We start from the raw sequence: 24620 nt of genomic DNA, 5'->3' as shown, positions 1-24620 counted from the left end.
TTCACGATTTTACAAATTGTGTTTTTTTTTTTTTTGAGAAAAAAATATATATTAAACATGAGGCTGCTTAAACTCGCTCACAACCATTTTAGTGTTTTTTTATCAGGAAAAAGGTCAGCAAATGGTATGGCTGAAGCATTGGTTAAGTTTGGGGTAAACAGGGATAAGCATTTTTGGGCTCAAATGTAATGGTTATTTAATAAGGGATAGGTGGAGTACTTCCAGCCTATATATTGGGATGTATAATACTTTGCACATGCATGGTTCATTGATTCTTTATAAACAGCACTAAAGCATTTCAATTAGCTATTACAAAACAAAAACCAAAACACCTACAAGAGAATAGAAGAGACTCAAATGAATTGAATTACAAGAGGAGACCTGAACTCACACTCGATCAATTGAACTGGAACTAGAACTACGAACTAAATAGTAAGCGCATGTATGTTTTTCCTGAGATTTTTTTATTCTTTTTCTTGGAATGAAAGATGGACTCTGCCCCCTTCTTATTCTTCTTTTTGTAGTTTTTTTCTGATGTTTCTTTTTTTTTTTTTTTTTTTTTTTGGGGGGGGGGACTGAAATAAGAGATCCATTCTCTTCTCTTTTTCTTAACTTTTTATTAGCTTTTTCTAAGCTTTTTTCTTCCTCTCGGTTGAAAAATAAATATTTATTCTATGTTTATAGCTGGAAAGCCTAGCATGAGTGGTAGCCTTACAAGCAACTCATATGTTTATGCAATACGCAATTATTTTGCTTCTATGACATTGTTAATTTGCATTAACATGTTTATGCATTTAATCGGATTTTATTCATTTACTTAATTCTTTATTTGACTTGTTTTAAAAAAGGTAAAGTATAATATATTGATATTATAATAATATATCTTGACATCAAAAGATGTATAAAGCCCAATATAATATACTGAGACAAAAAAATGTAGAAAAGCCCTGTACATGTAATCTGTAGATCAACCATAGGGCTACTATGAGATCCGAAAAAAGTCTATGGACAAAAAGGAATGGCTGAACTCCCCACAAAAGAGTCTACAAGTGGAGAGCCAACCCCTAATAAAATCAAAAGATGTATTAATTACGGCCTCTATTAAGGTTTTTCTTTGAACTGAAAACCCTTGCATTTTGCAATAACCATACTGCTCTCATTACATCCAAAGGAACCACAGTCGACAGCCCATACCTTTTTACCCTCTTCTTATACATGCTGGAGCATTCCAACCTCTAAAGAGCTCAAGAACCAGACCTTCCTGGAGAAGCCATAGTGTAAAAACAAGTGATTAGAAGATTCCTGCTGCTGCTCATAAAATGGGGCAAAGACGGTTGCCAATATAAGTTAGCTTGGGGTGTAGGATCTTTTATTTTCAAGACCCATGGTCTAGCTTAGCTTTGGCGCCTTGATAACTATGCTGATCAGATGTAAGTGGGTATACAAAATATGGTGCAAGCGGATAACAAGAGCAACTAGGTTTTGATAATTTAGGTTGATGAAATCATCATTACAGTTTCCAATCCCAATTATTTCCATTATTCTGACTTACACTAGTCAATAACCCAGGTTTTAAGAAGGGACGAACTTCCAATCCCTTTTCCTAGAACTAGGTATTTTTTTCAGGGGTTTCATACGTTTATTTTTATGAGCTGAATCCCCCTTTGTATAACTTCTCAAGGGTAAGGTTTTTATGTCCAATGTCCACTCCAGGCAGTTTTTTTGGATATTAATACAACTTAATGGTGGCCATCCCTCCACCAGGAATATTTTTCAGTGAAAAAAAAAATCATCATTACAAGGGACAGAGATTCAAAATTTCAAATGTATTTTGAGCAGTGAATTTGAAATGAAGGATCTGGGAAAACTAAAGTGCTTTCTGATAATTGAAGTTTCATTTTGAAAAGGGGCATATTAAGTCCCCAAAATTGAAGTTCCCTATTCAAGAAGAAGCATATTTATTTCCCAAAGGAAACACATCCTAGTCTCCTAGATCTTCTGGAAGAGGCAAGAATTCTAGGATCAAAATCAGTTGATACTCCAAATGAGCGGAAGCATTGGTTGGGTGGTCAGGATTTCTCTCAAGAGGAAAACCCTGGTCTAGGCCAAGAAGCTAGCAATGAGAGCAAATCAGGGGGTGTCAGCCAGCTTGTATTGAAGAGCTCGAGGAAGTGAACCCAGACTGAATGAGTGAAAGTGCAATAAACGAACAGGTGGGTTACAGATTCTGGGCTTGAACTGCAGCCTGCAGGAGTTCTCACTGGACATCCTCTATTCAGGAGATGATCCATAGTAAGAGTCTTGTCTCTAGCTGCTGTCCAAAAAAAAGAACCCCACTTTAGGTGGCGCCTGGGCTCTCCAAAGCCAAGCCCAATGAACACCCATATTTGGCAAGTCCGAGAGGATCCTATAGCACGAACAAGAAGAGAAATAGCCAGACCTGTTAGAAACCCACTCTTTTGTCGCAATCCATAGGGACCAGATGAACCTCATTCAACCTCAAAAACAAAGAGCAAAGCTCCTCCACCTCCCAGTCATTCATATTCCTCTGAAATGCATTCCAAAACCAGAGCCTCCTTATTTGTTGCAAGAGAGCAAGGATGGGTATACCTCACACAAGGGTTGATCAGTGCAACAAGTGTCCTTCCAGAAGAAAGTCTTGTCGCCTCTTCCTGGCTTCATTTTTACTTTACCAGTAAAAGCATCCTTGTGCTTCATATCTAAACCCCCGAACCATAAGAATGGAGAAGTTCACGAGTCTCCCACTCATTATTGGCCAAGCAAAACTTCCCAGCAATCACTTGCCGCCACAGACTATTGAGTACTGACTTCCACCCCAAATCACCATAACCACTTGCTGCGAAGACCTTTCTTCACATTGCAAAGTTGCCTAGCACCTGCTCCTCCTAAATGCTTAGTTTCACACACCCGCCTCCAGGACACCTCTTGAATTTTCCTTTCATCATTTAGTCCATCCCATAAAAAGTCCCGGCGTAATTTCTAAAGGGCATCAAGCCATGTTCATCATAATCACACAAGACACATAAAAGTTGATCGTTACTTTATTAAGCTGCGGGACAGGTTTGCACCTGGTATGCTATTACCCAATCACAACTGGCTGCTTTCCTTACCAAGGAAGTTGGCCAAGTACCTATTGTCAAAGCTATCAGGCAAGTTTGGCAAGATTAATATCTTCATTCTAACTCGGGGAGAAATGTTTAGATGTATGGGGGTATTTCTGGTATTTCATTTATACTTTTTGCCTTTCTATTGCTTGTAGGGGTAGTATGTCTTTTATAATACCATTAGAATATAGTCTTGTGGAATCTGTAGGTGATTTTCTATGCACATGACCAAACCATATTATTCTACTTTTTCTCATTTTATTACCTATTGGAGTTACTTGTAGGATCCTTCAAATGACTTCATTTCTGACTCTATCCTTTTAGTTTTTCCACCCATCCATCTCAGCATGTGCATTTCTGCTACAGTCATTTGTAGATGTGTTATTTCTTGACTGCCCAACACTCTGCTTCATACAGCATAGCTAGCATATTTTTCCCATCTTGCTCTAATTCTATGGGCAACATCCTCATCAATCTCTCCCTTAATATGACTTATCAAACTAGGCACCAGAAAAGGTTATATTGGGTTATCTTTTGGTCTCCAATCCTAAATGTATCCAGATTTGCACTCCTATTATTATTGTTGAAATAATTTAGTTATTTGTGTTAGGATCTGTTTTGGCTAGTTAAAGCGTTTTTTTTTCTGTTATTTCTGTTATTGTACTCACTTACAGCAGGGGCACAAGGGTCTTTTCCCTTCTTATTTCTGCCGCCCTATATAATATAATAGAACTTGGCACCGCCAGCACTGTTCTATTGCTCCAAACCTTTTCTTCTTTCTTTCTTTCTTCTCCTTTTCTCTCTTCTTCCCTTCTCTTCTCTACTTCCTCATATTTCAATCGGATTTATTGCCAAGATGGTATCAGAGCAAGGCTGTTGAATCTGGGCGACCAAGTTTTTTCCTCTTCAAGTTGCTGAATCTGGGCGGAACAGAGAACTGAATCTGGGCTGACCAAATCAGATCTGCAACTGGTACAACCCTAAAGTTTTCTTTCTTCTTTTATTTCTTTCCTTGGTCATGTACCAATTGGAGAACAAATGAATCCAAACCACAGAATGTCGGCAGACTTTTGTGAGGGTTATATTTTTTATTTGTTGGATCATGTGATCCTGTACCTATGAAAAGGTGATTGTAGGTCATAGATGATCTGTTTTCTCTGCTCGTTAGTCTGATTTCATGTGTGTTAGGATCTTTCTTATTGATTAATGCCATGGTGGAACTTACTGGAAAACCAGTAGGCTAGGACTATTCTTCATGCAGATCTGAAAATCAGTCTCGTCATAGTTCTTCTTTGGAAATTGATGCTGTTTTTTGAGCTCAGATTAAGTCCAGAACTGAATTGTTGTGTGTGGAGCTTTTGTCGATATAAGGAGGGATCCTAAGTTGAGAGTGTAGATCAAAAAACCTTGTGTTTACCATGTCGTCTGAGAATTCTGCTACTTCAGAGATTTCAGGGAGCCACAATGGAGTGAGTGGGAGAATGGATATGAATTTCCCCATGGCTGTTACTCCCTTTGATGGTCTGAACTACCTTGAATGGTCTAGGGAATAAAACTCTACATCACTGCTAGGGGGAAAATAGGATACATCAATGCGAGAGTGAAGGAACCGAAGAATGGAAGTGTTGAATATGATAGGTGGAACCAAAAGAATAGTATGGTGATGTCACGGCTCTTGGTTTCCATGCTGCCACAGGTAAGGAAGACTTTTATGTGGGCTGAAACTACTTGTGAGATATGGGAACAAGCAAAGTCCACCTATTCAGAGCAGATACACTATGCCAAGATATACCAACTGCAAGCTGAATCCTCTACTTGCAAGCAGGGGGAGAGGAGTCTCTCGATGTACTATTCTGATTTGACATCGATATGGAAAGAACTTGATCACTACCAGAATGTGAATTGGAAGTGTGATGAAGATGCAAAAGCATATAAGTCACTTGTATCTCAGCAACGGGTCTTTGCCTTCCTCCTAGGGCTGAATCTTTCATATGAGTCCATCAGGGTGCAGATCTTGGGTAGTAAAGACTTGCCATCAGTTCAGGAGTTGTATGCCTTAGTGCAGTCAGAAGAGAGTAGAGGAAGTGTGATGAATTGTGTAGAGGGGGAGTCAGTTGCCCTAGCTGTCCAGGGAAATTCAAATACAAATGTCGAAGGTGCTTTTAAGAAAGGTGACTCTCAGAAGAGAACAGATGATAAGAGTAAACTTTGAACTTTGCTGCACTCACTGCCAGAAGACAAGACACATTAGAGATACATGTTGGGATCTCTATGGAAAACCTAAATGGGCACAGGATTTGGGTAAGAAGTCAACACCTGATCAGGGCAAGAAACCAAGTCAATAGAATCAGAAAAAGTATAACTCAACTCCTTTCGTGATCATTTGGAATTGTATGGTAGGACTCTCCGCCAGATGGATTCTGGTCCTACTCCCTCTACCTCTTTCGCATCTACATCAGTTAACGCTGCCACTGCCTTCCATCTGTCATCTCATACCACTGATTCTCCTTGTGTTATTGACTCCGGAGCCTCAAACCACATGACCGGTAAGTCAAATTTATTTTAGACATATAACCTTCTCTCTGCGAGAGATAAGGTGAAACTAGCTTATGGTTCTTTTTCTACCATAGTTGGCCAAGGTACCATACCTCTCCCACTCGGCCTAACCCTTTCTAATGTACTGCATGTTCCGAAATTACCTATAAATTTGTTGTTCGTTAGTAATATAACTCACTCCTTGAACTATTCAATCACTTTTTTCCGTCTTCATGTGTGTTTCAGGATTTGGCCTCAGAGAAGACGATTGGTAGAGGAAGCATGGTGGATGGTCTCTACGTGTTGGAGAATAAAGTTGGTCTTGTGGCGACAGAGTCCTTGAGTTTGTCCAGTGAGAGTCAAGCCTATTTATGACATAATCGTCTTGGTCATCTTTCTTTTGAGTCATTAAAAGTTATGTTTCCAAAGTTGTTTGAGTCCTTGTCAGTAAGTCAGTTATAGTGTCAGACATGTCAATTGAGTAAACATTGTAGAAGTTCTTTACCTTTGAGAAATAAAATATCTGAATTTCCATTTCATATTATTCATTCTGATGTTTGGGGCCCTGTTACTCTACCCACTGAGGCTGGATATAAGTACTTCATTACCTTGATTGATGTTTACTCTAAATACACTTGGGTTTACCCTATGCGATCTAGAGATGAAGTGCCAAAAATTGTGAAAGACTTTCAACGCATGGTGTTCACTCAGTTCCAAACTGAAATCCATATCTTCCGGTCGGACAATGCAAAGGAATACTTCCATAGTGATCTAACGGAGTTTTTTGCTTCGAGTGGGTCACTTCAACGAAGCTCTTGTGCCAGGACACCCCAACAAAATGGTGTTGCTGAACGAAAGAACCGTCACCTTCTCGAAGTAGCTCGTGGCTTATTAATTCATATGAATGTGCCAAAACGTTTTTGGATGGATGCAGTTTTGTGTGCTACATACATCATCAACCGTGTGCCATCTCGGTTACTAGAGTATAAGGCCCCACATCAGCTTTTGTTTCCTACAGCTCCATTGTCCACCATTCCGATGCATGTTTTTGGGTGTTGTTGCTTTGTCCATAACTTGTCCCCTACTCGAGGTAAGCTTGATCCTCGGGCTATTCCTTGTGTTTTCCTTGGTTACCCTTTATCTCAAAAGGGGTATCGTTGCTATGATCCTACCTCTCGCAAGTATTGTCTCCATTGATGTATCCTTCTTTGAGAATCAACCTCTCTTCTCGGTTTTTCCTCAAGGGGAGAGTAGGGTTGAGGAGAAACAGGCGGCTCAAACTCAACTACCTCCTTTACCCGATCCTCCTCCATTCTAGGTCTTTCATCGTCGCCATAAAAGCCAGCAGAGTTCAAGAGCCGTGTACCCTGATACTATGCAACCAACATCATCGGATTCGCCAAAGGCAAATCTGTCTCATCAGCCAGATACACTTGCTCCTATTGATATGCATGTTCCTCTCAATGTTGATTCCCCCGTCATCAATGATCTTGATGTTCCTATTGCTAAGAGAAAGGGTGTTAGATCTTGTACCACTAATCATCCTATCTCTAATTTTGTCTCCTATGATCACATTTCACCTTCATTCCGTGCATTCCTCTCTTCTATGGATAATGTCCCCATTCCTAAGAATGTGGCAAAAGCTTTATCTAAACCTAAAGGGACAGATGCAATGCAGGAAGAAATTGATGCATTACACAAAAATGGCACTTGGGAGTTGGTGGATCTTCCTGAAGGAAAGGAACCAGTGGGTTGCAAGTGGGTGTTCACAGTGAAACACAAGGCTGATGGAACTGTTGAAAGGTACAAGGCTAGACTGGTAGCAAGAGGTTTTATACAGGCATATGGAGTGGATTATGCAGAGACTTTTGCTCCAATAGCCAAGATGAACTCTATCAAGATTCTTCCTTCATTGGCAACAAATCTTGACTGGGAACTTCACCAATTGGACATCAAAAATGCTTTCTTGAATGGTAACTTGGAAGAGGAAGTGTACATGACCCAACCTCCAGGTTTTTGTGCCAAAGGCTGTGAACAAAAGGTGTACAGGTTAAAAAAATCTTTATATGGGTTGAAACAATCACCTCGGGCTTGGTTTAGTAAGTTCCACTTAGCAATTCAACAGATGGGGTTCAAACAATGCCAGTCAGATCACACTCTATTTGTGAAAAGAGGTGAAGGGAAAATTGCAACTCTAATTGTGTATGTGGATGACATAGTGATCACAGGAGATTGGGAGGCTGAAATACGGAGACTAAAAAAATTCTTAGCCACTCAATTTAAGGTGAAAGATCTAGGCCCCTTACGTTATCTCCTTGGAATTGAAGTTGCCCGCTCTCACAAGGGCATCTTTATTTCCCAAAAGAAATATGTACTAGATCTACTAGAAGATATAGGCAAGTTGGGGGTAAAACCAATTGACTCACCAATTGAATCTAATCATCAGCTGGGAGACAGTCAAGGAGAGTTTTTGAAAGATGTGAAGAAGTTCCAGAGACTCGTAGGGAAACTCTTGTATTTGTCTATGACCAGGCCTGATATTGCTTATGCAGTGGGTGTCCTTAGTCAGTTCATGCACAATCCTAGGACAATTCACTTTGATGCTGCAGAGAGGATCCTTAGATACCTCAAGAAGTTTCCGGGAGTTGGTTTGTTGTTCCAGAAACATGGTTACTTAAAGGTGGAAGTATATACTGATGTTGATTGGGCAGGAGCAGTTGATGACCGAAAGTCTACCAGTGGGTATTGTGCCTTTGTAGAAGGAAACCTAGTCACATGGAGAAGTAAAAACAAAGTGTGGTGGCTAGATCTAGTGCTGAAGCAGAATATAGAGCGATGTCCCATGGAGTTGCTGAAATCATGTGGAGAAGAAATATGTTAGGTGAACTGGGTTTTGCAGTGAGCAATCTTATGTCACTCTACTGTGACAATAAAGCTGCCATCAATATTGTTGCTAATCCAGCCCTGCATAATAGGACGAAACACATTGAAGTGGACAAGCATTTTATTAGAGAGAAACTTGTAAAAGGAGAAGTGTGTACTCCATATGTCAGCTCAGAAGAACAACTTGTAGATATCTTCACCAAAGGTCTTCATCATGTACGGCACAATGATTTGTGTGACAAGTTGGGTATGATTAACATCTATGCTCCAACTTGAGGGGGAGTGTTGAAATAATTTAGTTATTTGTGTTAGGGTCTGTTTTGGCTAGTTAAAGCATTTTTTTATGTTATTTCTGTTATTGTACTCACTTACAGCAAGGGCACAAGGGTCTTTTGCCTTATTATTTCTGTCGCCCTATATAATATAATAGAAGTTGGCGCTGCCAGCACTGTTCTATTGCTCCAAACCTTTTCTTCTTCCTTTCTTTCTTCTCATTTTCTCTCTTCTTCCCTTCTCTTCTCTACTTCCTCATATTTCAATCAGATTTATTGCCAAGAATTATAAAATAATTACATAGTAGGTGTTCTGTTTTAGTCCTACTTATTTTAAACCTCTTATTGCTAAGGTATTTAGACGCAATTTATTTGGTGTAATGGTAAAATCTCAGGCAGGCAAGTGTGAGAACACGAGTTCAAGTCTGAGAATGGACACTATGTGTAAAAAAATGCCAAAGGTTAGGACCATATCCAATCTACCCCTCCTAAGAGGTTAGATAGTTGGACCAACATTGGGTAATAGCCATTTTATTTCTTAAGGCATTTGTCCATAAAATTTTGCATTTGATCCTTCATTAGTTTCATCAATTAAAACAATGTCATCAGCAAAGCAAACAACAAGCACCATGAGACCTTCTCCCGAATATGTTTGGTCAATTCATCTAATATCAGTGCAAATAAATAAGGGTCAGGTGTTGAACCTTGGTGAAGACCCATTGTAACCATAAAATCTAATGTTTCTCCCATGGATGTTCTAACATCAGTTGTTGCACTATTATGCATATCCTTTATTAGGTCTATATACCTATTTGAAACCATTTTCTTTTCCAAGACCCATCATATTATCCCTCATAGGACTCCATCATATTCTTCCTCTAGATCAATGAACACCATTTGGAGATCTCTTTTTTCTCTCTAAAGTTTTCTATCAATCATCTCAAAAGAAAAATAGATTCCATGGTTGATCTACCATAAGAAGTTATTTATTACAAGTTGAAGGGGCTAGAAGTAGGGGTGCAACTTGCACAGGATTGGACCAGGCCTTTGCCAAAATTTGAATGGGCTGGCCCAAAGGCCCGAGAATGAAGCAATGTAAAATGCTAACTAAAGCCAACCCAAGCTGCACCCCTAGATAGAAGGACTAGGGGCAGAGCAAAAAGAACATGGGTTAAAGTAGTAAGAAATTACTTAAACGCACATAATTTGACAAAACCAAGGAGTTTTCATAGGTGGGAGGCAAACAACAAATCAAATCTTGATTGCCAATGGAGTGTTGAGGAGGTTAGAAGACCCAACTAAGCCCAACCAAAGCCAAAGATCTATTGAAGAGTTTTGGGAGGATAGATTAAAAGGATCTTGTAATGTTGAAAGGGAAGACACAGAATAAATCCATAAGGATGTAAGGAAAAAGTTGGAAGTGAATAGAAAACGGCCTATTGAGAAGGAAAACCAAGACAGAAAGAAAGAGATGGAGGGCAATAAGAATGGAGAGGCTGCAGAAACTAGAGAAAAAGTAGGGGAAGAAGCCTTTAGAAGTAGGAAAAAGACCAATGAGGATTCAATGAAGGGGAGAGAAGATAAAGCAAGTACTTTGGAAAGTAATGGAAAGGACCAGGTGGAAGAGTTGGCCACTGGGCTTAGAAGTTAAAACACCCAAGGAAGCACAGGCATATGTGAAGTTAGGGAAGGGGAAAGGGGGAACAATTAAGGAACTTCTGAGAAAAGAAAAGCCAAATAATATTCTAATCTAAGAGTCTAAAATCCTTGAGATGGATAGAAGATGGGTCAGAAGCTTTTGGGTGAAAGAGAATTAAGGTGGAGTTTCCTTCCTTCTTGGGGTGCTTCTGAGGGCATAATAACTATGTAGAGAACACTGATGTGGGCCCCACAGCAGTGGTCCCCACTGTGTTCGTAGGACAGTGTGTGTGATTATTTGTTTCAGTCATGGTAGTGTCAGTTGGGGTCAGTTTGTTATTTATTTCAGTTTTTACTTACTTTATTTGTCATATAAGTACTAAAGGCAGATCTGTCCTTTTCTCTATGTACTGAACATAACCTAATAAATACTAAGAGAGTGGCGGCGGTAGATGTGTTAGAATCTGTCCCTTCTTTCAAACCTTTGTGTTCTCCTGTTCTTCTTCTCTCTTTTCTCCTTCCTCTCACTTTTCTTCTACTTTTCTTAACCTAAAATCTATTAGGGTTCAAAGCTGATTGCAATCTTGATCTTCTACTTGGTATCAGAGCCTATCTAGGGCTTCTCATGTGTGTCTAGTCCAACTAACCACATGAGAACCAGATAGGGCTGGAAGCTTATGAAGCAGTATTCATCGGCTGATTCTTGGAGATTACCAGGAGAGTTTCGCAGTTGTTGAGGACTTGCCACGGCTTGCAGAGTGTTGGTAATCAGGAAGAAGCAGCGAAGGCTAGGGTTCAAGCAACCCTGGAAGGTAGCGAACAGCATTCTTTGAGTAAGTTTTTATTTAGTTTCCAGAGATTGCTATCAGTCGAGATAGGTTGGACCTATCTAGAAGGAGAGGCTGAACTGCTTTAGGGTTTCTCTCTAATCTAGGGTTTGACTGTTGGGCCGAACCCTCTTTATCTTCTTGGAAAGTGATTGTTTTAGGGTTTTCTCGCAGAGGTGATCAGTTTTAGGGTTTTCTCGCAGAGGTGATCAGTTTTAGGGTTTCACATTGACCCTACGATAGGTCCTAACTGTACGGACTGCTTGGAAAGTGCATCTGAGCACTTATTTCAGACCTACGATTAAAACCCTAATTCTGCTCCAGCATCTCAGATTGCTCTCTAAGCTGGTTTCAGACCTATTTTTGACTTCGAGCTCTTCTAGGGGATAAAAACTTGTACGGACTGCTTGGTATTGTGATTGTCGATTGATTTCAGATCAGATTTGTACTGGTTTCATGCTTATACTGTGATTGCCAATTGGTTTCAGATCAGACCTGCACTAGTTCATGCATATACCGTGATTACAGATTGGCTTCAGATCAGACCTGCTTTGATTCTATATTGTTTTCTGATTGTGATCGACTGTCCAAGTGTTGTTTTCTGGTGTAGTGACTGTAACAGTTTATAGCTATTGATTCTTGACCAAAGATGGAGTTTAAAAATTAGGGAGAAAGTAGTTTTGGGAACAGCAGTTATGGTAGTTTATCTAAAACTGGATTTCAGATTACAACTGTGAGATTTGATGAGTCAAATTACTTGGAATGGGCCCAATCAGCCATGATGACTATTGGGGGAAGGGGAAAACTAGGTTACCTCTTGGGAGATGTGAAAGAACCTTCCAAGGAGGACCCAATGTACACCAAGTGGGTTCAAGAGAACTATTGGGTTATGGCATGGCTGTGTAATTCTATGCAGCCACATATCAGCCGAAATTACTTGTGGGCAAAGACAGCCAAGGAGATATGGGATGTTGTGAAAGAAACCTATTCCCAACCCCATAATGTTGCCAGATCCTATGAACTGAAGTGTGAGGTGAACAGTCTTAAACAAGGAGAGAAGCCAGTTTCTGTCTACTTCTCTACCTTGAAATCCTTGTGGCATGAGATTGACCATCTAGAGACCCTTGAGTGGAAGAGTCCCAAAGATGCACAGACTCACAGAAAGCAAGTCGAGACAAATAGGGTGTTTGAGTTTCTGGCTGGCCTGAATTCAGAATATGACATTGTGCGGCAACAGATACTGACCAGAGATAGTGTGACCCTCTCTCAAGCACACTCCCTGGTGCATAGTGAAGAGACCAGGAGGAAAGTCATGATGCAACCTCAGCCCCCTTCCCCAGCCCTGACAACTATTAAACCTAAATCAGGGGGTGATCCAGAAAGGGATAAGAAGAAGGAAGATAAACGGGACCTAGTAATGTGAACATTGCAAGAAACCCAAGCACACAAAAGATACTTGTTGGAAGCTACATCCTCATTTGGTCCCAGCAAAACTAAGAAATAAGAGGGGTAATGCTCATGTGGCTGTGAACACTGATTCAACATCCTCATCAGGCACAAAAGGCACATCCCTAGAGACCTTAGCCGTGGTTCGGGCAGCCCTCATACAGTCGGAAAAGGAAGTTGGGAGTTCAGCTCAGCCATCTCAGTCACCATCAGCTCCTGCCACATCTGCATTTGCACATTCAGGTACTCGAGCCTCAGCTTACCATGCTTCAGCTCCAGGTAATATTGAACACTGTCGGGTAATAGATTCAGGTGCATCCGACCATATGACTAGCTTGCCATCATTGTTCACTACTTATCACTTGTCCTCCGGCAAAGATAGAGTATCCATTGCTAATGGCTCTCTTGTTCCCATTTCGGGCAAGGGTGACATCAAGTTATCGGATACTATCTCTTTATCTTCTGTCTTGCATGTTCCTAAGCTTGATACTAACCTGCTTTCAATCAATAGTATTACCAAACATATGAATTGTTCAGTAACCTTTTTCCCTGACCGATGTGTTTTTCAGGACTTGGAGACGAGGAAGTTAATTGGGACTAGCTATGAGACGAATGGGATCTATCCGCTTGGAGAGAGTTCTCGTCGGGAAGAGCCAGTGGATAAGAAGTCCTCTGTTTCTCAGTTTGTGAGTCCATTTATGCTTTGGCATAATCGATTAGGTCATTTGTCTTTCCGGTCCTTGAAAAGTCTGCTTCTTGCATTATTTGAGTCTGTTGAGTTGTCAAAGTTGAGGTGTGAGAGTTGTGAGTTTGCCAAACATTGTAGAACTTCTTATTCTTTGAGTAATAAAATGAGTAATTATTCTTTTGATATTGTGCATACTGATGTTTGGGGGCAATATCACATCTCTCCTATGGGTGGGTACAGATATTTTCTGTTGTTTGTTGATGACCATACCCGGTTTTCTTGGGTCTATCTTATGCGTTCTCGGGATGAGGTTCCTGCTCTAACCCAAAACTTCCATCGGATGATTCTCACTTAGTTTGGGGCCAAAATCAAAGTTCTTAGATCTGATAATGCAAATGAATACTTTGCTAAGCCATTGACCTCCTACCTCCTTAGCCATGGAGTTATTCACCGGAGCACTTGCCCTCATACACTGCAGCAGAACGGGGTTGCCAAAATGAAGAATAGGCACATCTTGGAGGTGGCTAGATGCATTATGTTTACCTCCAATGTACCTATTCGCTTCTAGGTTGATGCTATCCTCGCTGCAGTATATCTCATTAATCGGGTTCCTTCCCGGGTTCTTGATATGAAACCCCTTTTTCCCTTCTATACCCAGACGAGGAGTTGTTCACCGTTCCCCTTACCTTTGGTTTGTAATTGTTTCGTTCAGCTTCTCGGGCCCCATCATTCCAAGTTTGAACCTAAGGCCTCCAAATGCATTTTCCTTGGTTATGCACAAACTCAAAAGGGTTATTGCTGCCATGATCCTGTTTCAGGGAAAAGGTTTGTCTCCATGGATGTCACCTTCTTTGAGGAGACACCCTATTATCCTAGGGTTTCTCCTCAGGGGGAGAACAGTGAGAGTGGGATTTTGAGTCTCTTTCCTCAAGGGGAGCGCAGTGGGAGTGGGGTTATTCCTTTACCTATTCCACTGGGTGATGGAGGCTGTAGTGGTGAGGGTGATCAGAGGAATCAGGAGTTAACAGTCTATCACAGGCGATGCAGGCAGGTTGATCCTAGTCATCGGCAGTCCAGGCCAGCTCCAGTTCCTTCTGTGGCCAGATCAAGGTATTACAGTCCCAGAGTCCACTGAGACACCTTCCACTGTTGCCACTTCCCCTCCTGTGGATGACCTTGATCTCCCTATTGTTGTCCGCAAAGGGAAACGGCATTGCACCACATCTACATTGCCAATGTCCCTATTCCAAGAACAGTGCAAGAAGACTTATCAGTTCCAGAGTGGAAAGATGCAATGCAAATCGAAATGGATGCCCTGTTGAAAAATAATACTTGGGCACTAGTTGACCTACCCAAAAGAAAGAAACCGGTTGGATGTAAATGGGTACTCACTGTGAAGCATAAATGTTGATGGCTCCATTGAAAGGTACAAACCTCGGCTGGTTGCAAAGGGGTTCACCCAGACCTATGGTATAAACTACTTGGAGACCTTTGCCCCAGTAGCCAAGATGACCACCATTCGAGTTTTGTTATTCCTTCTAGCAAATCATTCTTGGCCCTTGTTCCAGATTGATGTTAAAAATGCTTTTCTGAATGAAGACTTACAGGAAGAGGTCTACATGCAGTTGCCTCCTGGATTCTATGATACAGAGACAGGTAAGAAGGTTTGCCGACTGAACAAGGCATTGTATGGTTTGAAGCAGTCACCTAGAGCCTGGTTTGATAGATTCAGATTAGCCCTTGGAAAGTTCGGTTATGTACAGGCCTAGTTAGACCATGCACTGTTCATTAAGAGGGTGGACTCCTCTCTAACCCTGCTTGTTGTATATGTGGATGATATTGTAGTGACGGAAAATGATAGTGGTGAGATTAAGTCCCTCAAACAACTCCTTCATCAAGAGTTTGAGGTGAAAGATCTTGGTACACTACGGTATTTTTTGGGTATTAAGGTTGCTAGATCTAAACAGAGGATCTTTATCTCTCAGAGAAAATATGTTCTAGATCTGTTGGCGGAAACTGGAAAGTTAGGTGTTAAGCCTGCTGATACACCCATTGAACAGAATCACAAGATTAGTGCAAAGGGCGGGGAGCCTCTTGAAGACAAAGTTATGTTCCAACGATTGGTTGGAAAGCTCCTATATCTCTGCCTCACTCGGCCAAATATCAGTTATGTAGTTAGTGCTGCCAGCCAGTACATGCATTCCCCTAGAACTTCTCATCTCCTTGCAGCAGAGAGAATATTAACATACTTGAAGAGATGCCCGGGTAGAGGTATACTGCTTAAGAACAATAATCACATGAATGTGGAGGTCTATACAGATGCCGATTGGGCTAGGAGTGCTGATGACAGGAGGTCTACCTCTGGATATTGTGCCCTTGTGGGAGGTAACCTTGTCTCTTGGAGGAGTAAGAAGCAGAGTGTTGTTTCCTACTCCAGTGCTGAAGCGGAATACAAGTCAATGGCTAACGGAGTGGCTGAAATCCTATGGCTGAGATCACTACTTGAAGAGTTGGGTATTGACTATGAGAAGCCCTTGATGTTGTATTGTGATAATCAGGCAGCTATTAATATAACCCACAACCCAGTGCAGCATGGAAGAACTAAGCATATTGAAGTTGATCGACATCTTGTGCGAGAGAGGGTCTCATCACAAGAAGTGTGTCTCCCGTATATCACATCTAATATGCACCTCGCGGATATCCTCACCAAGGTTGTACCAAGGAAGAAGTTAGAGGCAGACCTATCCAAGTTGGGAATGATAAATATCTACTCCCAACTTGAAGGGGAGTGTAGAGAACACTGATGTGGGCCCCATAGTAGTGGTCCGCACTGTGTTTGTAAGACAGTATGTGTAATTATTTGTTTCAGTCGTGGTAGTGTCAGTTGGGGTCAGTTTGTTATATCGGTTGTTATTTATTTTAGTTTTTACTTACTTTATTTGTCATATAAGTACTAAAGGCAGATCTGTCATTTTCTCTATGTACTGAACATAACCTATAAATACTAAGAGAGTGGCGGCGACAGATGTGTTAGAATCTGTCCCTTCTTTCAAACCTTTGTGTTCTCCTGTTCCTCTTCTCTCTTTTCTCCTTCCTCTCACTTTTCTTCTACTTTTCTTAACCTAAAATCTATTAGGGTTCAAGGCTGATTGCAGTTTTGATCTTCTACTAACTATTTGGAAGGAGGAGGTAGTTCAGTGCTTAGAAGAATTATAGGGAATTTCACTATGTCGGTTAAACTGAAAAATGTTCAAGATGGGTTTGAATGGGTTTTAACAAATGTTTATGGCCCTAATTCTTATAAAGAAAGAAACCTGATGTGGAAAGAGTTGGATGATATTAGGGATTTATGGGAAGGGCCATGATTTGTTGGTGGAGATTTTAACGTTGTAAGATATGCAGAAGAAATGAACGATACTAGGCAGAGAGTAACAACTAGCATGAGGAAATTCAATGATTTTATTGATACCTTTGACTTGAGAGACATACCACTAGGACAATTTAGATTTAGTTGGTCCAATCATCAAGCTAATCCAATTTTCTCTAATTCGGATAGATTTTTAGTCTTAGTTGATTAGGAAGAACATTGCAGTGATTTACTAGGGAGAACTTTGTCGAGAATTAGTTATGACCATTGGCCGATCTATGTTTTTCAACAAGGAGTGGTTGTGACCCTACCCCTTTTAGGTTTGAGAACATGTGGCTTACACTTCTTGGTTTCAAACAAAGAGTAAAGCAGTGGTGTAGTGAACAGCAATAGGGGATGGAATGAGAGGGGCAGAAATTTATGAAATTACAGAAGCTGAAGGAAAAAATTAAAGAATGGAATAAGCTGGTTTTTGGTAGATTAGAGGAGAAGAAGGCCAATCTAACTTTGCAAATTGAGGACATAGATAGAAGAGAATTAGAAGGGCTACTAAGAGAGGAAGCTATAAGTTTAAGGCTAAAGTTGAAGAAGGAACTCCAAGAAACTTTATTAAGGGAGGAAATAAGTTGGGAAAAAATCAAGGGAGAAATGGATTAAGGAGGGAAATGGAAACATCAAGTATTTCATGCAATTGCTTATGGTAAAAGAAGAAAAAATCTTATCTCTTGTTTAGAAATTGATGGCAAGTAAATCAAAGATCAAGCAGAGATAGCTAAGGCCTTTGTGGATTGTGAATAAATCCTAGTTGTTTCTAGGTCAAAGTAGAGAAGAAGAAAGAAGAAAGAAAGGATAAAGAAGAAGAAGGAGAGGAGAAGAGTGTTCGGCCATACTAGAAGAGAGGATGTACAAAAGTACCTCTCCTAGCCGACCCACTTAACTTTTATTCATGAAAAACTTGAGTTACAAGAAAGACAATTTTGTCCCTCATAGAAGATGGGACACATAACTTAAACTCAGATACAATAGACATTTCACTTTCAATAAGATACACCAAAATGACCAAAATACCCCTGACTCGAGCATTCTAACACTCCCCCTCAAGCTAGAGAGCATATATCATATAGTCCAAGCTTGTTACAAATGTAATCTATTCTTCCCCGAGACAATCCTTTTGTGAAGATATCTGCCCACTGATTTCCTGAGCTCACATGAGATGTAGTTATTACCCCACTTATCACTTTCTCTCTCACAAAGTGACAATCCACCTCAATATGTTTAGTTCTTTCATGGAAGACAGGATTGGATGAGATGTGAACAGCAGCTTGGTTATCACAGTATAGTTTCATGGGTTTGTCAATTGAGAAACCCATCTCCTGTAGTAGGTTCTTCAACCATACTAGTTCACATGTGGTATGGGCCATAGCCCTGTACTCTGCTTCCGCACTACTTCTTGCCACCACTGTTTGCTTCTTGCTCTTCCAAGTTACAAGATTGCCACCCAAGAAGGTACAATACCCTGTGGTTGACCTGGAGCACCCTTTAGGTACCTAACAATTCTCAGAATAGCTTCCCAGTGAGGAACCCGGGGATGTTGCATAAACCGACTCACCACACTCACAGCAAATGATATATCTGGTCGGGTAATGGTCAGGTAGTTCAACTTTCCCACCAACCTTCTGTATCTTCCAGGATCATCAAACTCTTCACTTGCATCCACACTTAACTTGGCATTGAGTTCCATAGGAGTCTCTGCTGGTTTAGCACCTAACAACCCTGTTTCTTCAAGTAGATCAAGAACATATTTCCTCTGACATAGGTTGATCCCCTGTTTTGACCTCGCAACTTCTATTCCTAAGAAATACTTTAGCTTCCCTAGATCTTTCGTATTGAAGTGGTCCTGTAAGAATTTTTTCAACCTGTCAATTCCATTGTTGTCACTTCCAGTTATGACAATATCATCCACATGCACGACTAGCAAGATGTTTCCATCTTCCGAGTTATAACTAAATACGGAATGATCAACCTGACACTGTTTCATCCCAAAGGCCTTCACCACTTCACTGAACCTGCCGAACCATGCATGAGGAGATTGTTTCAGTCCATAGATTGCCTTTTTGAGCCCGCACACCTTACTAGCCTCCCCCTAAGCAACAAACCCTGGCGGTTGCTCCATATACACTTCCTCAACAAGATCACCATGTAGGAAGGCATTTTTTATGTCAAGTTGTAGGAGAGGCCAATCATACATAGTAGCCAATGAGATCAACACCCGAACTGAACCAATTTTAGCCATAAGAGAGAATATCTCCATATAGTCCAAATGGGGTAGTAGAAGGATCTGTCGACGGATGCTGAAGTGGAGGAGGAGCCGAAGCACTTCTGCGAGTATACACTTGAGTAATTGGCGGCCTTCTGTATTAACCGACATATGATGTGCATCTGCAGTAGGAGTGGGAACTACGAGAAGGGGGTCCACAACTGGAACAGGAAGAGGAACCACAGAGGGAGAATAAGAGACCCTGGCATTGGAGAAAAAGGGAACTGATTTAAAGAATGTGACATCAGGGCACACAAAAGATTTATGAAACTTAGGGTTATAAGACTTGTACACTTTCTGAGTCCTTGAGTAGCCAAGAAAAATACACTTTGAAGCCCGAGCATCTAGCTTGTCTACTCCAGGCCCCAAGTGCTGAACAAAACAAACACAGCCAAAGACTCTTGGGGTGAGAGGAAAGGAAGACAAAGTGGGGAACAACACGGAGAAAGGGGATTGACTTCCAAGGATTGACATGGGCATCTGATTTATCAAAAAACAGAATGTAAGAACAGCATCACTCCAAAAATGCTTTGGGACATGCATATTGATCATCAAGGACCGAGCAGTTTCAAGAAGATGTCTATTTTTCCGTTCAACTACACCGTTTTGTTGTGGGGTGTAGGCACAAGAAGTTTGATGAATTATTCCATGATGTTCTAGGTATTGTTGAAATGATGAGGAGATGTATTCTTTGGCATTATCGAAGCGAAGTATTTTCATATGAACACCAAACTGAGTGCGTATTTCAGCATGAAATTTCTGGAAAATAAAGAACAATTCACTATGGTCTTTCATAGGATAGATCCATGTCATTCTTGAAAAGTCATCAACAAAGATTACAAAATACTTAAACCCATTGTATGACACCACTTTAACTGGACCCCATACATCAGAATGAACTAAAACAAAAGGACTTGAGACACGACTATCAGTTCTTGGACTAAATGAGACTCGATGATGTTTTCCCAACTGACATGACTCACAATCTAATGATGAAAGATGACTCAAGGAAGGAACTAGCAGCTTCAAAGCCTTGAGAGAGGGATTACCAAGTCTGCAGTGCCATTGGAGAGGAGTAAGAGACGACTAAAAAGCCACTGGAGGGCCACCACCATCAAGGTAATGCAAACCACCGGATTCATGCCCTCCACCAATCTTCGTCCCCGTCTTGAGATCCTGAAACACACAAGAAGAAGGATAGAAGGTTACAAAACAATTAAGGGACTTGGTTAATCTACTAATAGACATAAGGTTAAAAGGGAACTTTGGAACATATAAAACAGATGCTAAAGATAATGAGGAGATATCAACATCACCAACACCACAAATAGGAGATGTAGAACCATTAGCAAGTGTAACTGTCTGAGATGTGGAGGTGCGAGAAAGGGAAGAAAATACAGTAGGAGTCCCAGACATATGGTCCGAGGCGCCAAAATCAATGATCCAGGGTGAAGCTTTGGAAGCTAAACAAGTCATACCTGAATGGGCAAGTGTAGTTGTGTTCTGCTGAGTTGTTTGAAGGAACTGCTCATATATTGCCCGTGGTACACTCACCATTTCTTGCTCGGAAGCATAAGCGGGTGTGGAGGGGGTTGGTGCAGTTTGTTGGCTTTCAGTAATTGTGCTACTACTCTTAGATGTAACATGGTTAGCCCAAGTGTTGGGTGGACCACGCAAATCATAACAGAAATTAACTGTGTGCCCCTCTAAGCCACAATGTGTACATTTTCTCTAAGCATTACCCCTTCCTTTTCCACGGCCTCCCCCTGACTCACGGCCTCCAGTCCAGCTACTAGCCCGATTAAACATGTGCCCACCACAGTTGCTTGGAGGGCCACTGTTGCCACCACCACTTCTACTTCCACGACCACTCCCTTTAGTCACTACCAAACCAGATCTATCAGAGAAGAAAGAATATTCCACTGGCTCAATGGATGTCCTCTTAAGACAGGCAAAAACTTCTTCAAGTGAGGGGAGAGCTGACCCCCCCAATATCTGTGCTCTGACAGGCTCATACTCAGCCTTCAAGCCCACAAGAAACCTAATCAAATCAAGTTGTTCATGTTGTTGTGGTTGGATCTGGATATCTGATGTGAGAGGGTGATACACATTTAGCTCATTGCGGATGTTTCTCAAACTTGCATAATACTCTTCTAAGCTTTGACTTCCTTGCTTCAAATTGAAGTACTCTTGGTATAACTGATATACCCTAGTTGTATTTTCTTGTCCAGGGTACAACTTTTTAACATGATCTCAGATCTCTTTGGTTGTATCTAGGAACATGAAGTTCACACTAATCTTTGGTTCCATGCTGTTCCAAAGCCATGTCATTATCTGTGCATCATCTTGTTCCCAATCACTAAACCCAAGAGAATCAGATGAAGATTTCTCCTCCCTCACATGTTTTACTTTCCTCTTGGCCTTCAAGAACACCTCCACAGATTTTGCCCATGGTACATAGTTTTCACCATTCAACTTGATGGATGTCAATTGAACACTTAGATAATCTGAGGAGAGCATGATGCCTGTTTTGTTGTCATTCCCAACTACAGTTGAAGCCATCTCAATTATGTCTCCTCTGAATATACACCACAATCTCACACTTGTCACAAGACTTATCTCACTTACAATACCACCAACCCACTTTCTTCAACTGCACATTACACGCTACACTCTAAAGCTGAAATCATCCAGTCAACACATCAGACACTTGGACTACACACTGCAGGACCATTTACCACCAACACACCACTACTGAAATTACTCAGTCATTTCATCAAACACTTGTTCTGCAAACTGCAGAACTGATTGCACACAAGGTCTAGGGGTTCACTTTTAAGCATTTAAAAACATAGATATGTCAGCCACCACAACACAATCAACACTACACCACTGTTGTCGTGGACATCAGCAGTCTACCACTCTTCTTTCAGCACACATGTGAGCAAGAAAACACACAAAAAAAAACATGACTGATATGTATGTCAGTTTCACCCAGCACTACAACAACTAACTTTCGAAGCACACAAAAAAAAATCAGCATTCACAATCCATTTCTGAACACACGACAGCAGTGTCCATACCTGTATATAACCAGCCCTCTTCGTACACTGAATAGAGGGTCTAGTATACCACTTCAACGACCACCACAGCTCCGGCCAGAGTCATTCTCACCTCCAAGCCCTCAAAACGACAACTCCTTTTCAGCCCTTTATCGAGTCTTTAATCAAATCAATTGTAGGATGATGAAACCTACTGTGAAGCTGGCGGCGAACCCAGGAAGAAGACAGCAGCAAGAAAACGAACACCAGACCTTAATGCTCTGATACCATGTGAATAAACCCTAGTTGTTTCTAGGTCAAAGTAGAGAAGAAGAAAGAAGAAAGAAAAGAGAAAAAAGAAGAAGGAGAGGAGGAGTGTTCGGCCAGACTAAAAGAGAGGATGTACAAAAGTACCTCTCCTAGCCGACCCACTTAACTTTTATTCATGAAAAACTTGAGTTACAAGAAAGACATATTTGTCCCTCATAGAAGATGGGACACATAACTTAAACTCAGATACAATAGACATTTCACTTTCAATAAGATACACCAGAATGACCAAAATACCCCTAACTCGAGCATTCTAACTTGGATCACTTTAAATCAATTTATTTAAGGCCCCTGAGTGAATGATGGTCAATTAAAGGGCTGAATTGGGAATCTATTGATTCCTCCCAGACCTAACTTTTAGAAAAAGAGGTTTGAGGAAGATGAGAACAAGGAAGCAATTTTTGCCATGGACAAATCTAAGGCTCAAGGCCCAAATGGTTTTACGATGGCCTTTTATCAGGATTGTTGGGAGATCATTAAGTCGGATATTCTTAAAGTGTTCAAAGAGTTCCATAAGAGGGGTATAATTAGTATAGGAATGAATTCAACCCCTAATACCTTGGTGCCAAAAAAGCTAAATGCGAATCATCCAAAGGATTTCAGGCCAATTAGCTTGGTTACTAGCATTTATAAAATAATTTTCAAGGTGTTTACTTGAGGATTAAGAAAGTTCTCTCATCGATCATCTCTCATTACCAAGGGGCATTTATTAAGGATAGAAAAATTATGGACCAAATTCTTATTGCAAATGAATGTGTAAAAGCCCAGAAAAGAGCTAAGAAAAGGGGGTGAAATTAAGTTGGATTTGGAGAAAGCTTATGATTTGGTGGCTTTGGAGATTTGTGGTGCAAGTGGATCACAAGTTGTCTACAAACTAGTCTTTTTCAGTGGTTGTGAACGGGTTGGTGGAGAACTCTTCTGAAGCCATTAGAGGGCTCAAACAGGGAGACCCCTCTCCCCTTTCCTTTTCATTTTGGTGGTAGAGGTTTTGAATAGATTGATTTCTAAGCCCAACCAATTGCATCTCTTTAAAGGTTGGGTGGTGGGAAGGAATGGAGTGGTGGTTTCCCATCCCCAGTTTATAGATGACATTTTGATCTTTTGTGATGGGAATAAAACACAAATGGGATTGGAAACTTGAAACTAGTGGCCAGCCTCTTTGAAAGAATGTCTAACTTAAAAATCAACTGGAATAGAAAGGTGGTGGTGGGTGTTAATGTTTTTAAAGAGGAGTTGGGCTCCTTTGTGGAGATTCCAGGTTAAAATATTTAGGTTTACCTCTTGGTGGCAATCTAAGGTTTGCCAGCTTTTAGATCCCTGTGGTGGAGAGAATTGAAAAAAGGCTTGCTAGATGGAAAAGGAATTACATCTCTTTAGGGGGGGAGAATTACATTGATCAAATCCACCTTGGCTAACCTCCTTGTCTATTTCATGTCTGTCTTTAGGATGCCTCAAGCAATTGTGAGGAGAACAGAAAATTTGATGAGAGATTTCTTGTAGGAGACAGGAGATAGAAGCAAAGGTCATTTGGTTAGGTGGGAGAAGGTGGTAAAAAGGAAAGAACAGGGCGGATTGGGTTTAGGAAACATAAGGAAGAAAAACCTTGCTCTTTTAAGTAAGTGGTTATGGCGCTTACCCTTGGAGAATTATAGATTGTGGCATAAAGTGATTTCAAGTATTCATGGGCTTTCTGGGAATGGTTAGGATGCCGGTATTCTGCAAACAGCCAACCAAGCAACACCGTGGAAAGCAGTGCACGATATTCTTACTCAATTCCTTGAGCACATCAAGTATGACTTGGCTTCTAGCATTAGGATCAAATCCTGGGAAGATGTGTGGGTTGGGGATCTTCCTTTGAAAGTTGTGTTCCCTTCTTTGCATGCTCTATCAACCCTTAAAGAAAGCCCTATGTCTAATTTCTTTGGGTCTTCTTCTTCCTCTGGGGAGGGTTGGAACTTGGGGTTTGTGAGAAACCTAAGAGAATCTGAAATTCCTTCAGTATCTAGCCTTTTGAATATCTTGGATAACCTGGTATTTGATGAATCTAGGGAAGATAGGTGGGTATGGGATTTCAGTCCCTCTGGGTCGTTACTTGTAAATCCTTTTTCTTCTCTTCACTAATGGCCTCTACCCCATCCCATTCCTTCCCTA

General features: G+C 40.9%; 1 protein-coding gene across 12 annotated transcripts in view; it reads right to left on the bottom strand.

Moving 5' to 3' along the window:
• Nucleotides 1–837: 837 nt before the first annotated feature.
• Nucleotides 838–24620, bottom strand: part of LOC148872983 (uncharacterized) — a 43539-nt gene continuing 19756 nt past the window's right edge. For 6 of the 12 annotated variants that reach the window (XR_016108086.1, XR_016108085.1, XR_016108089.1 and 3 more), the window contains exon 4: nt 838–1261. Coding sequence is in view for 1 of the 12 variants with exons in the window: in XM_088973509.1 (XP_088829635.1) it covers nt 1199–1261; nt 20148–20274 (190 nt within the window). In the remaining 11 variants the exon portion in view is untranslated. Of the gene's footprint in view, nt 1262–19865; nt 20275–24620 lie in introns of those variants that run through there. The other 6 variants (XR_016108088.1, XR_016108087.1, XM_088973509.1 and 3 more) reach the window with 2 other exon arrangements.

The sequence above is a fragment of the Nelumbo lutea genome, chromosome 2 (assembly GCF_056320005.1).
Source record: "Nelumbo lutea isolate HS-2025 chromosome 2, American lotus-T2T, whole genome shotgun sequence".
Classification (NCBI taxonomy): domain Eukaryota; kingdom Viridiplantae; phylum Streptophyta; class Magnoliopsida; order Proteales; family Nelumbonaceae; genus Nelumbo; species Nelumbo lutea.
The sequence above is the reverse complement of the archived record's forward strand: the minus strand, read 5'-3'. Positions and strand labels throughout refer to the sequence as shown.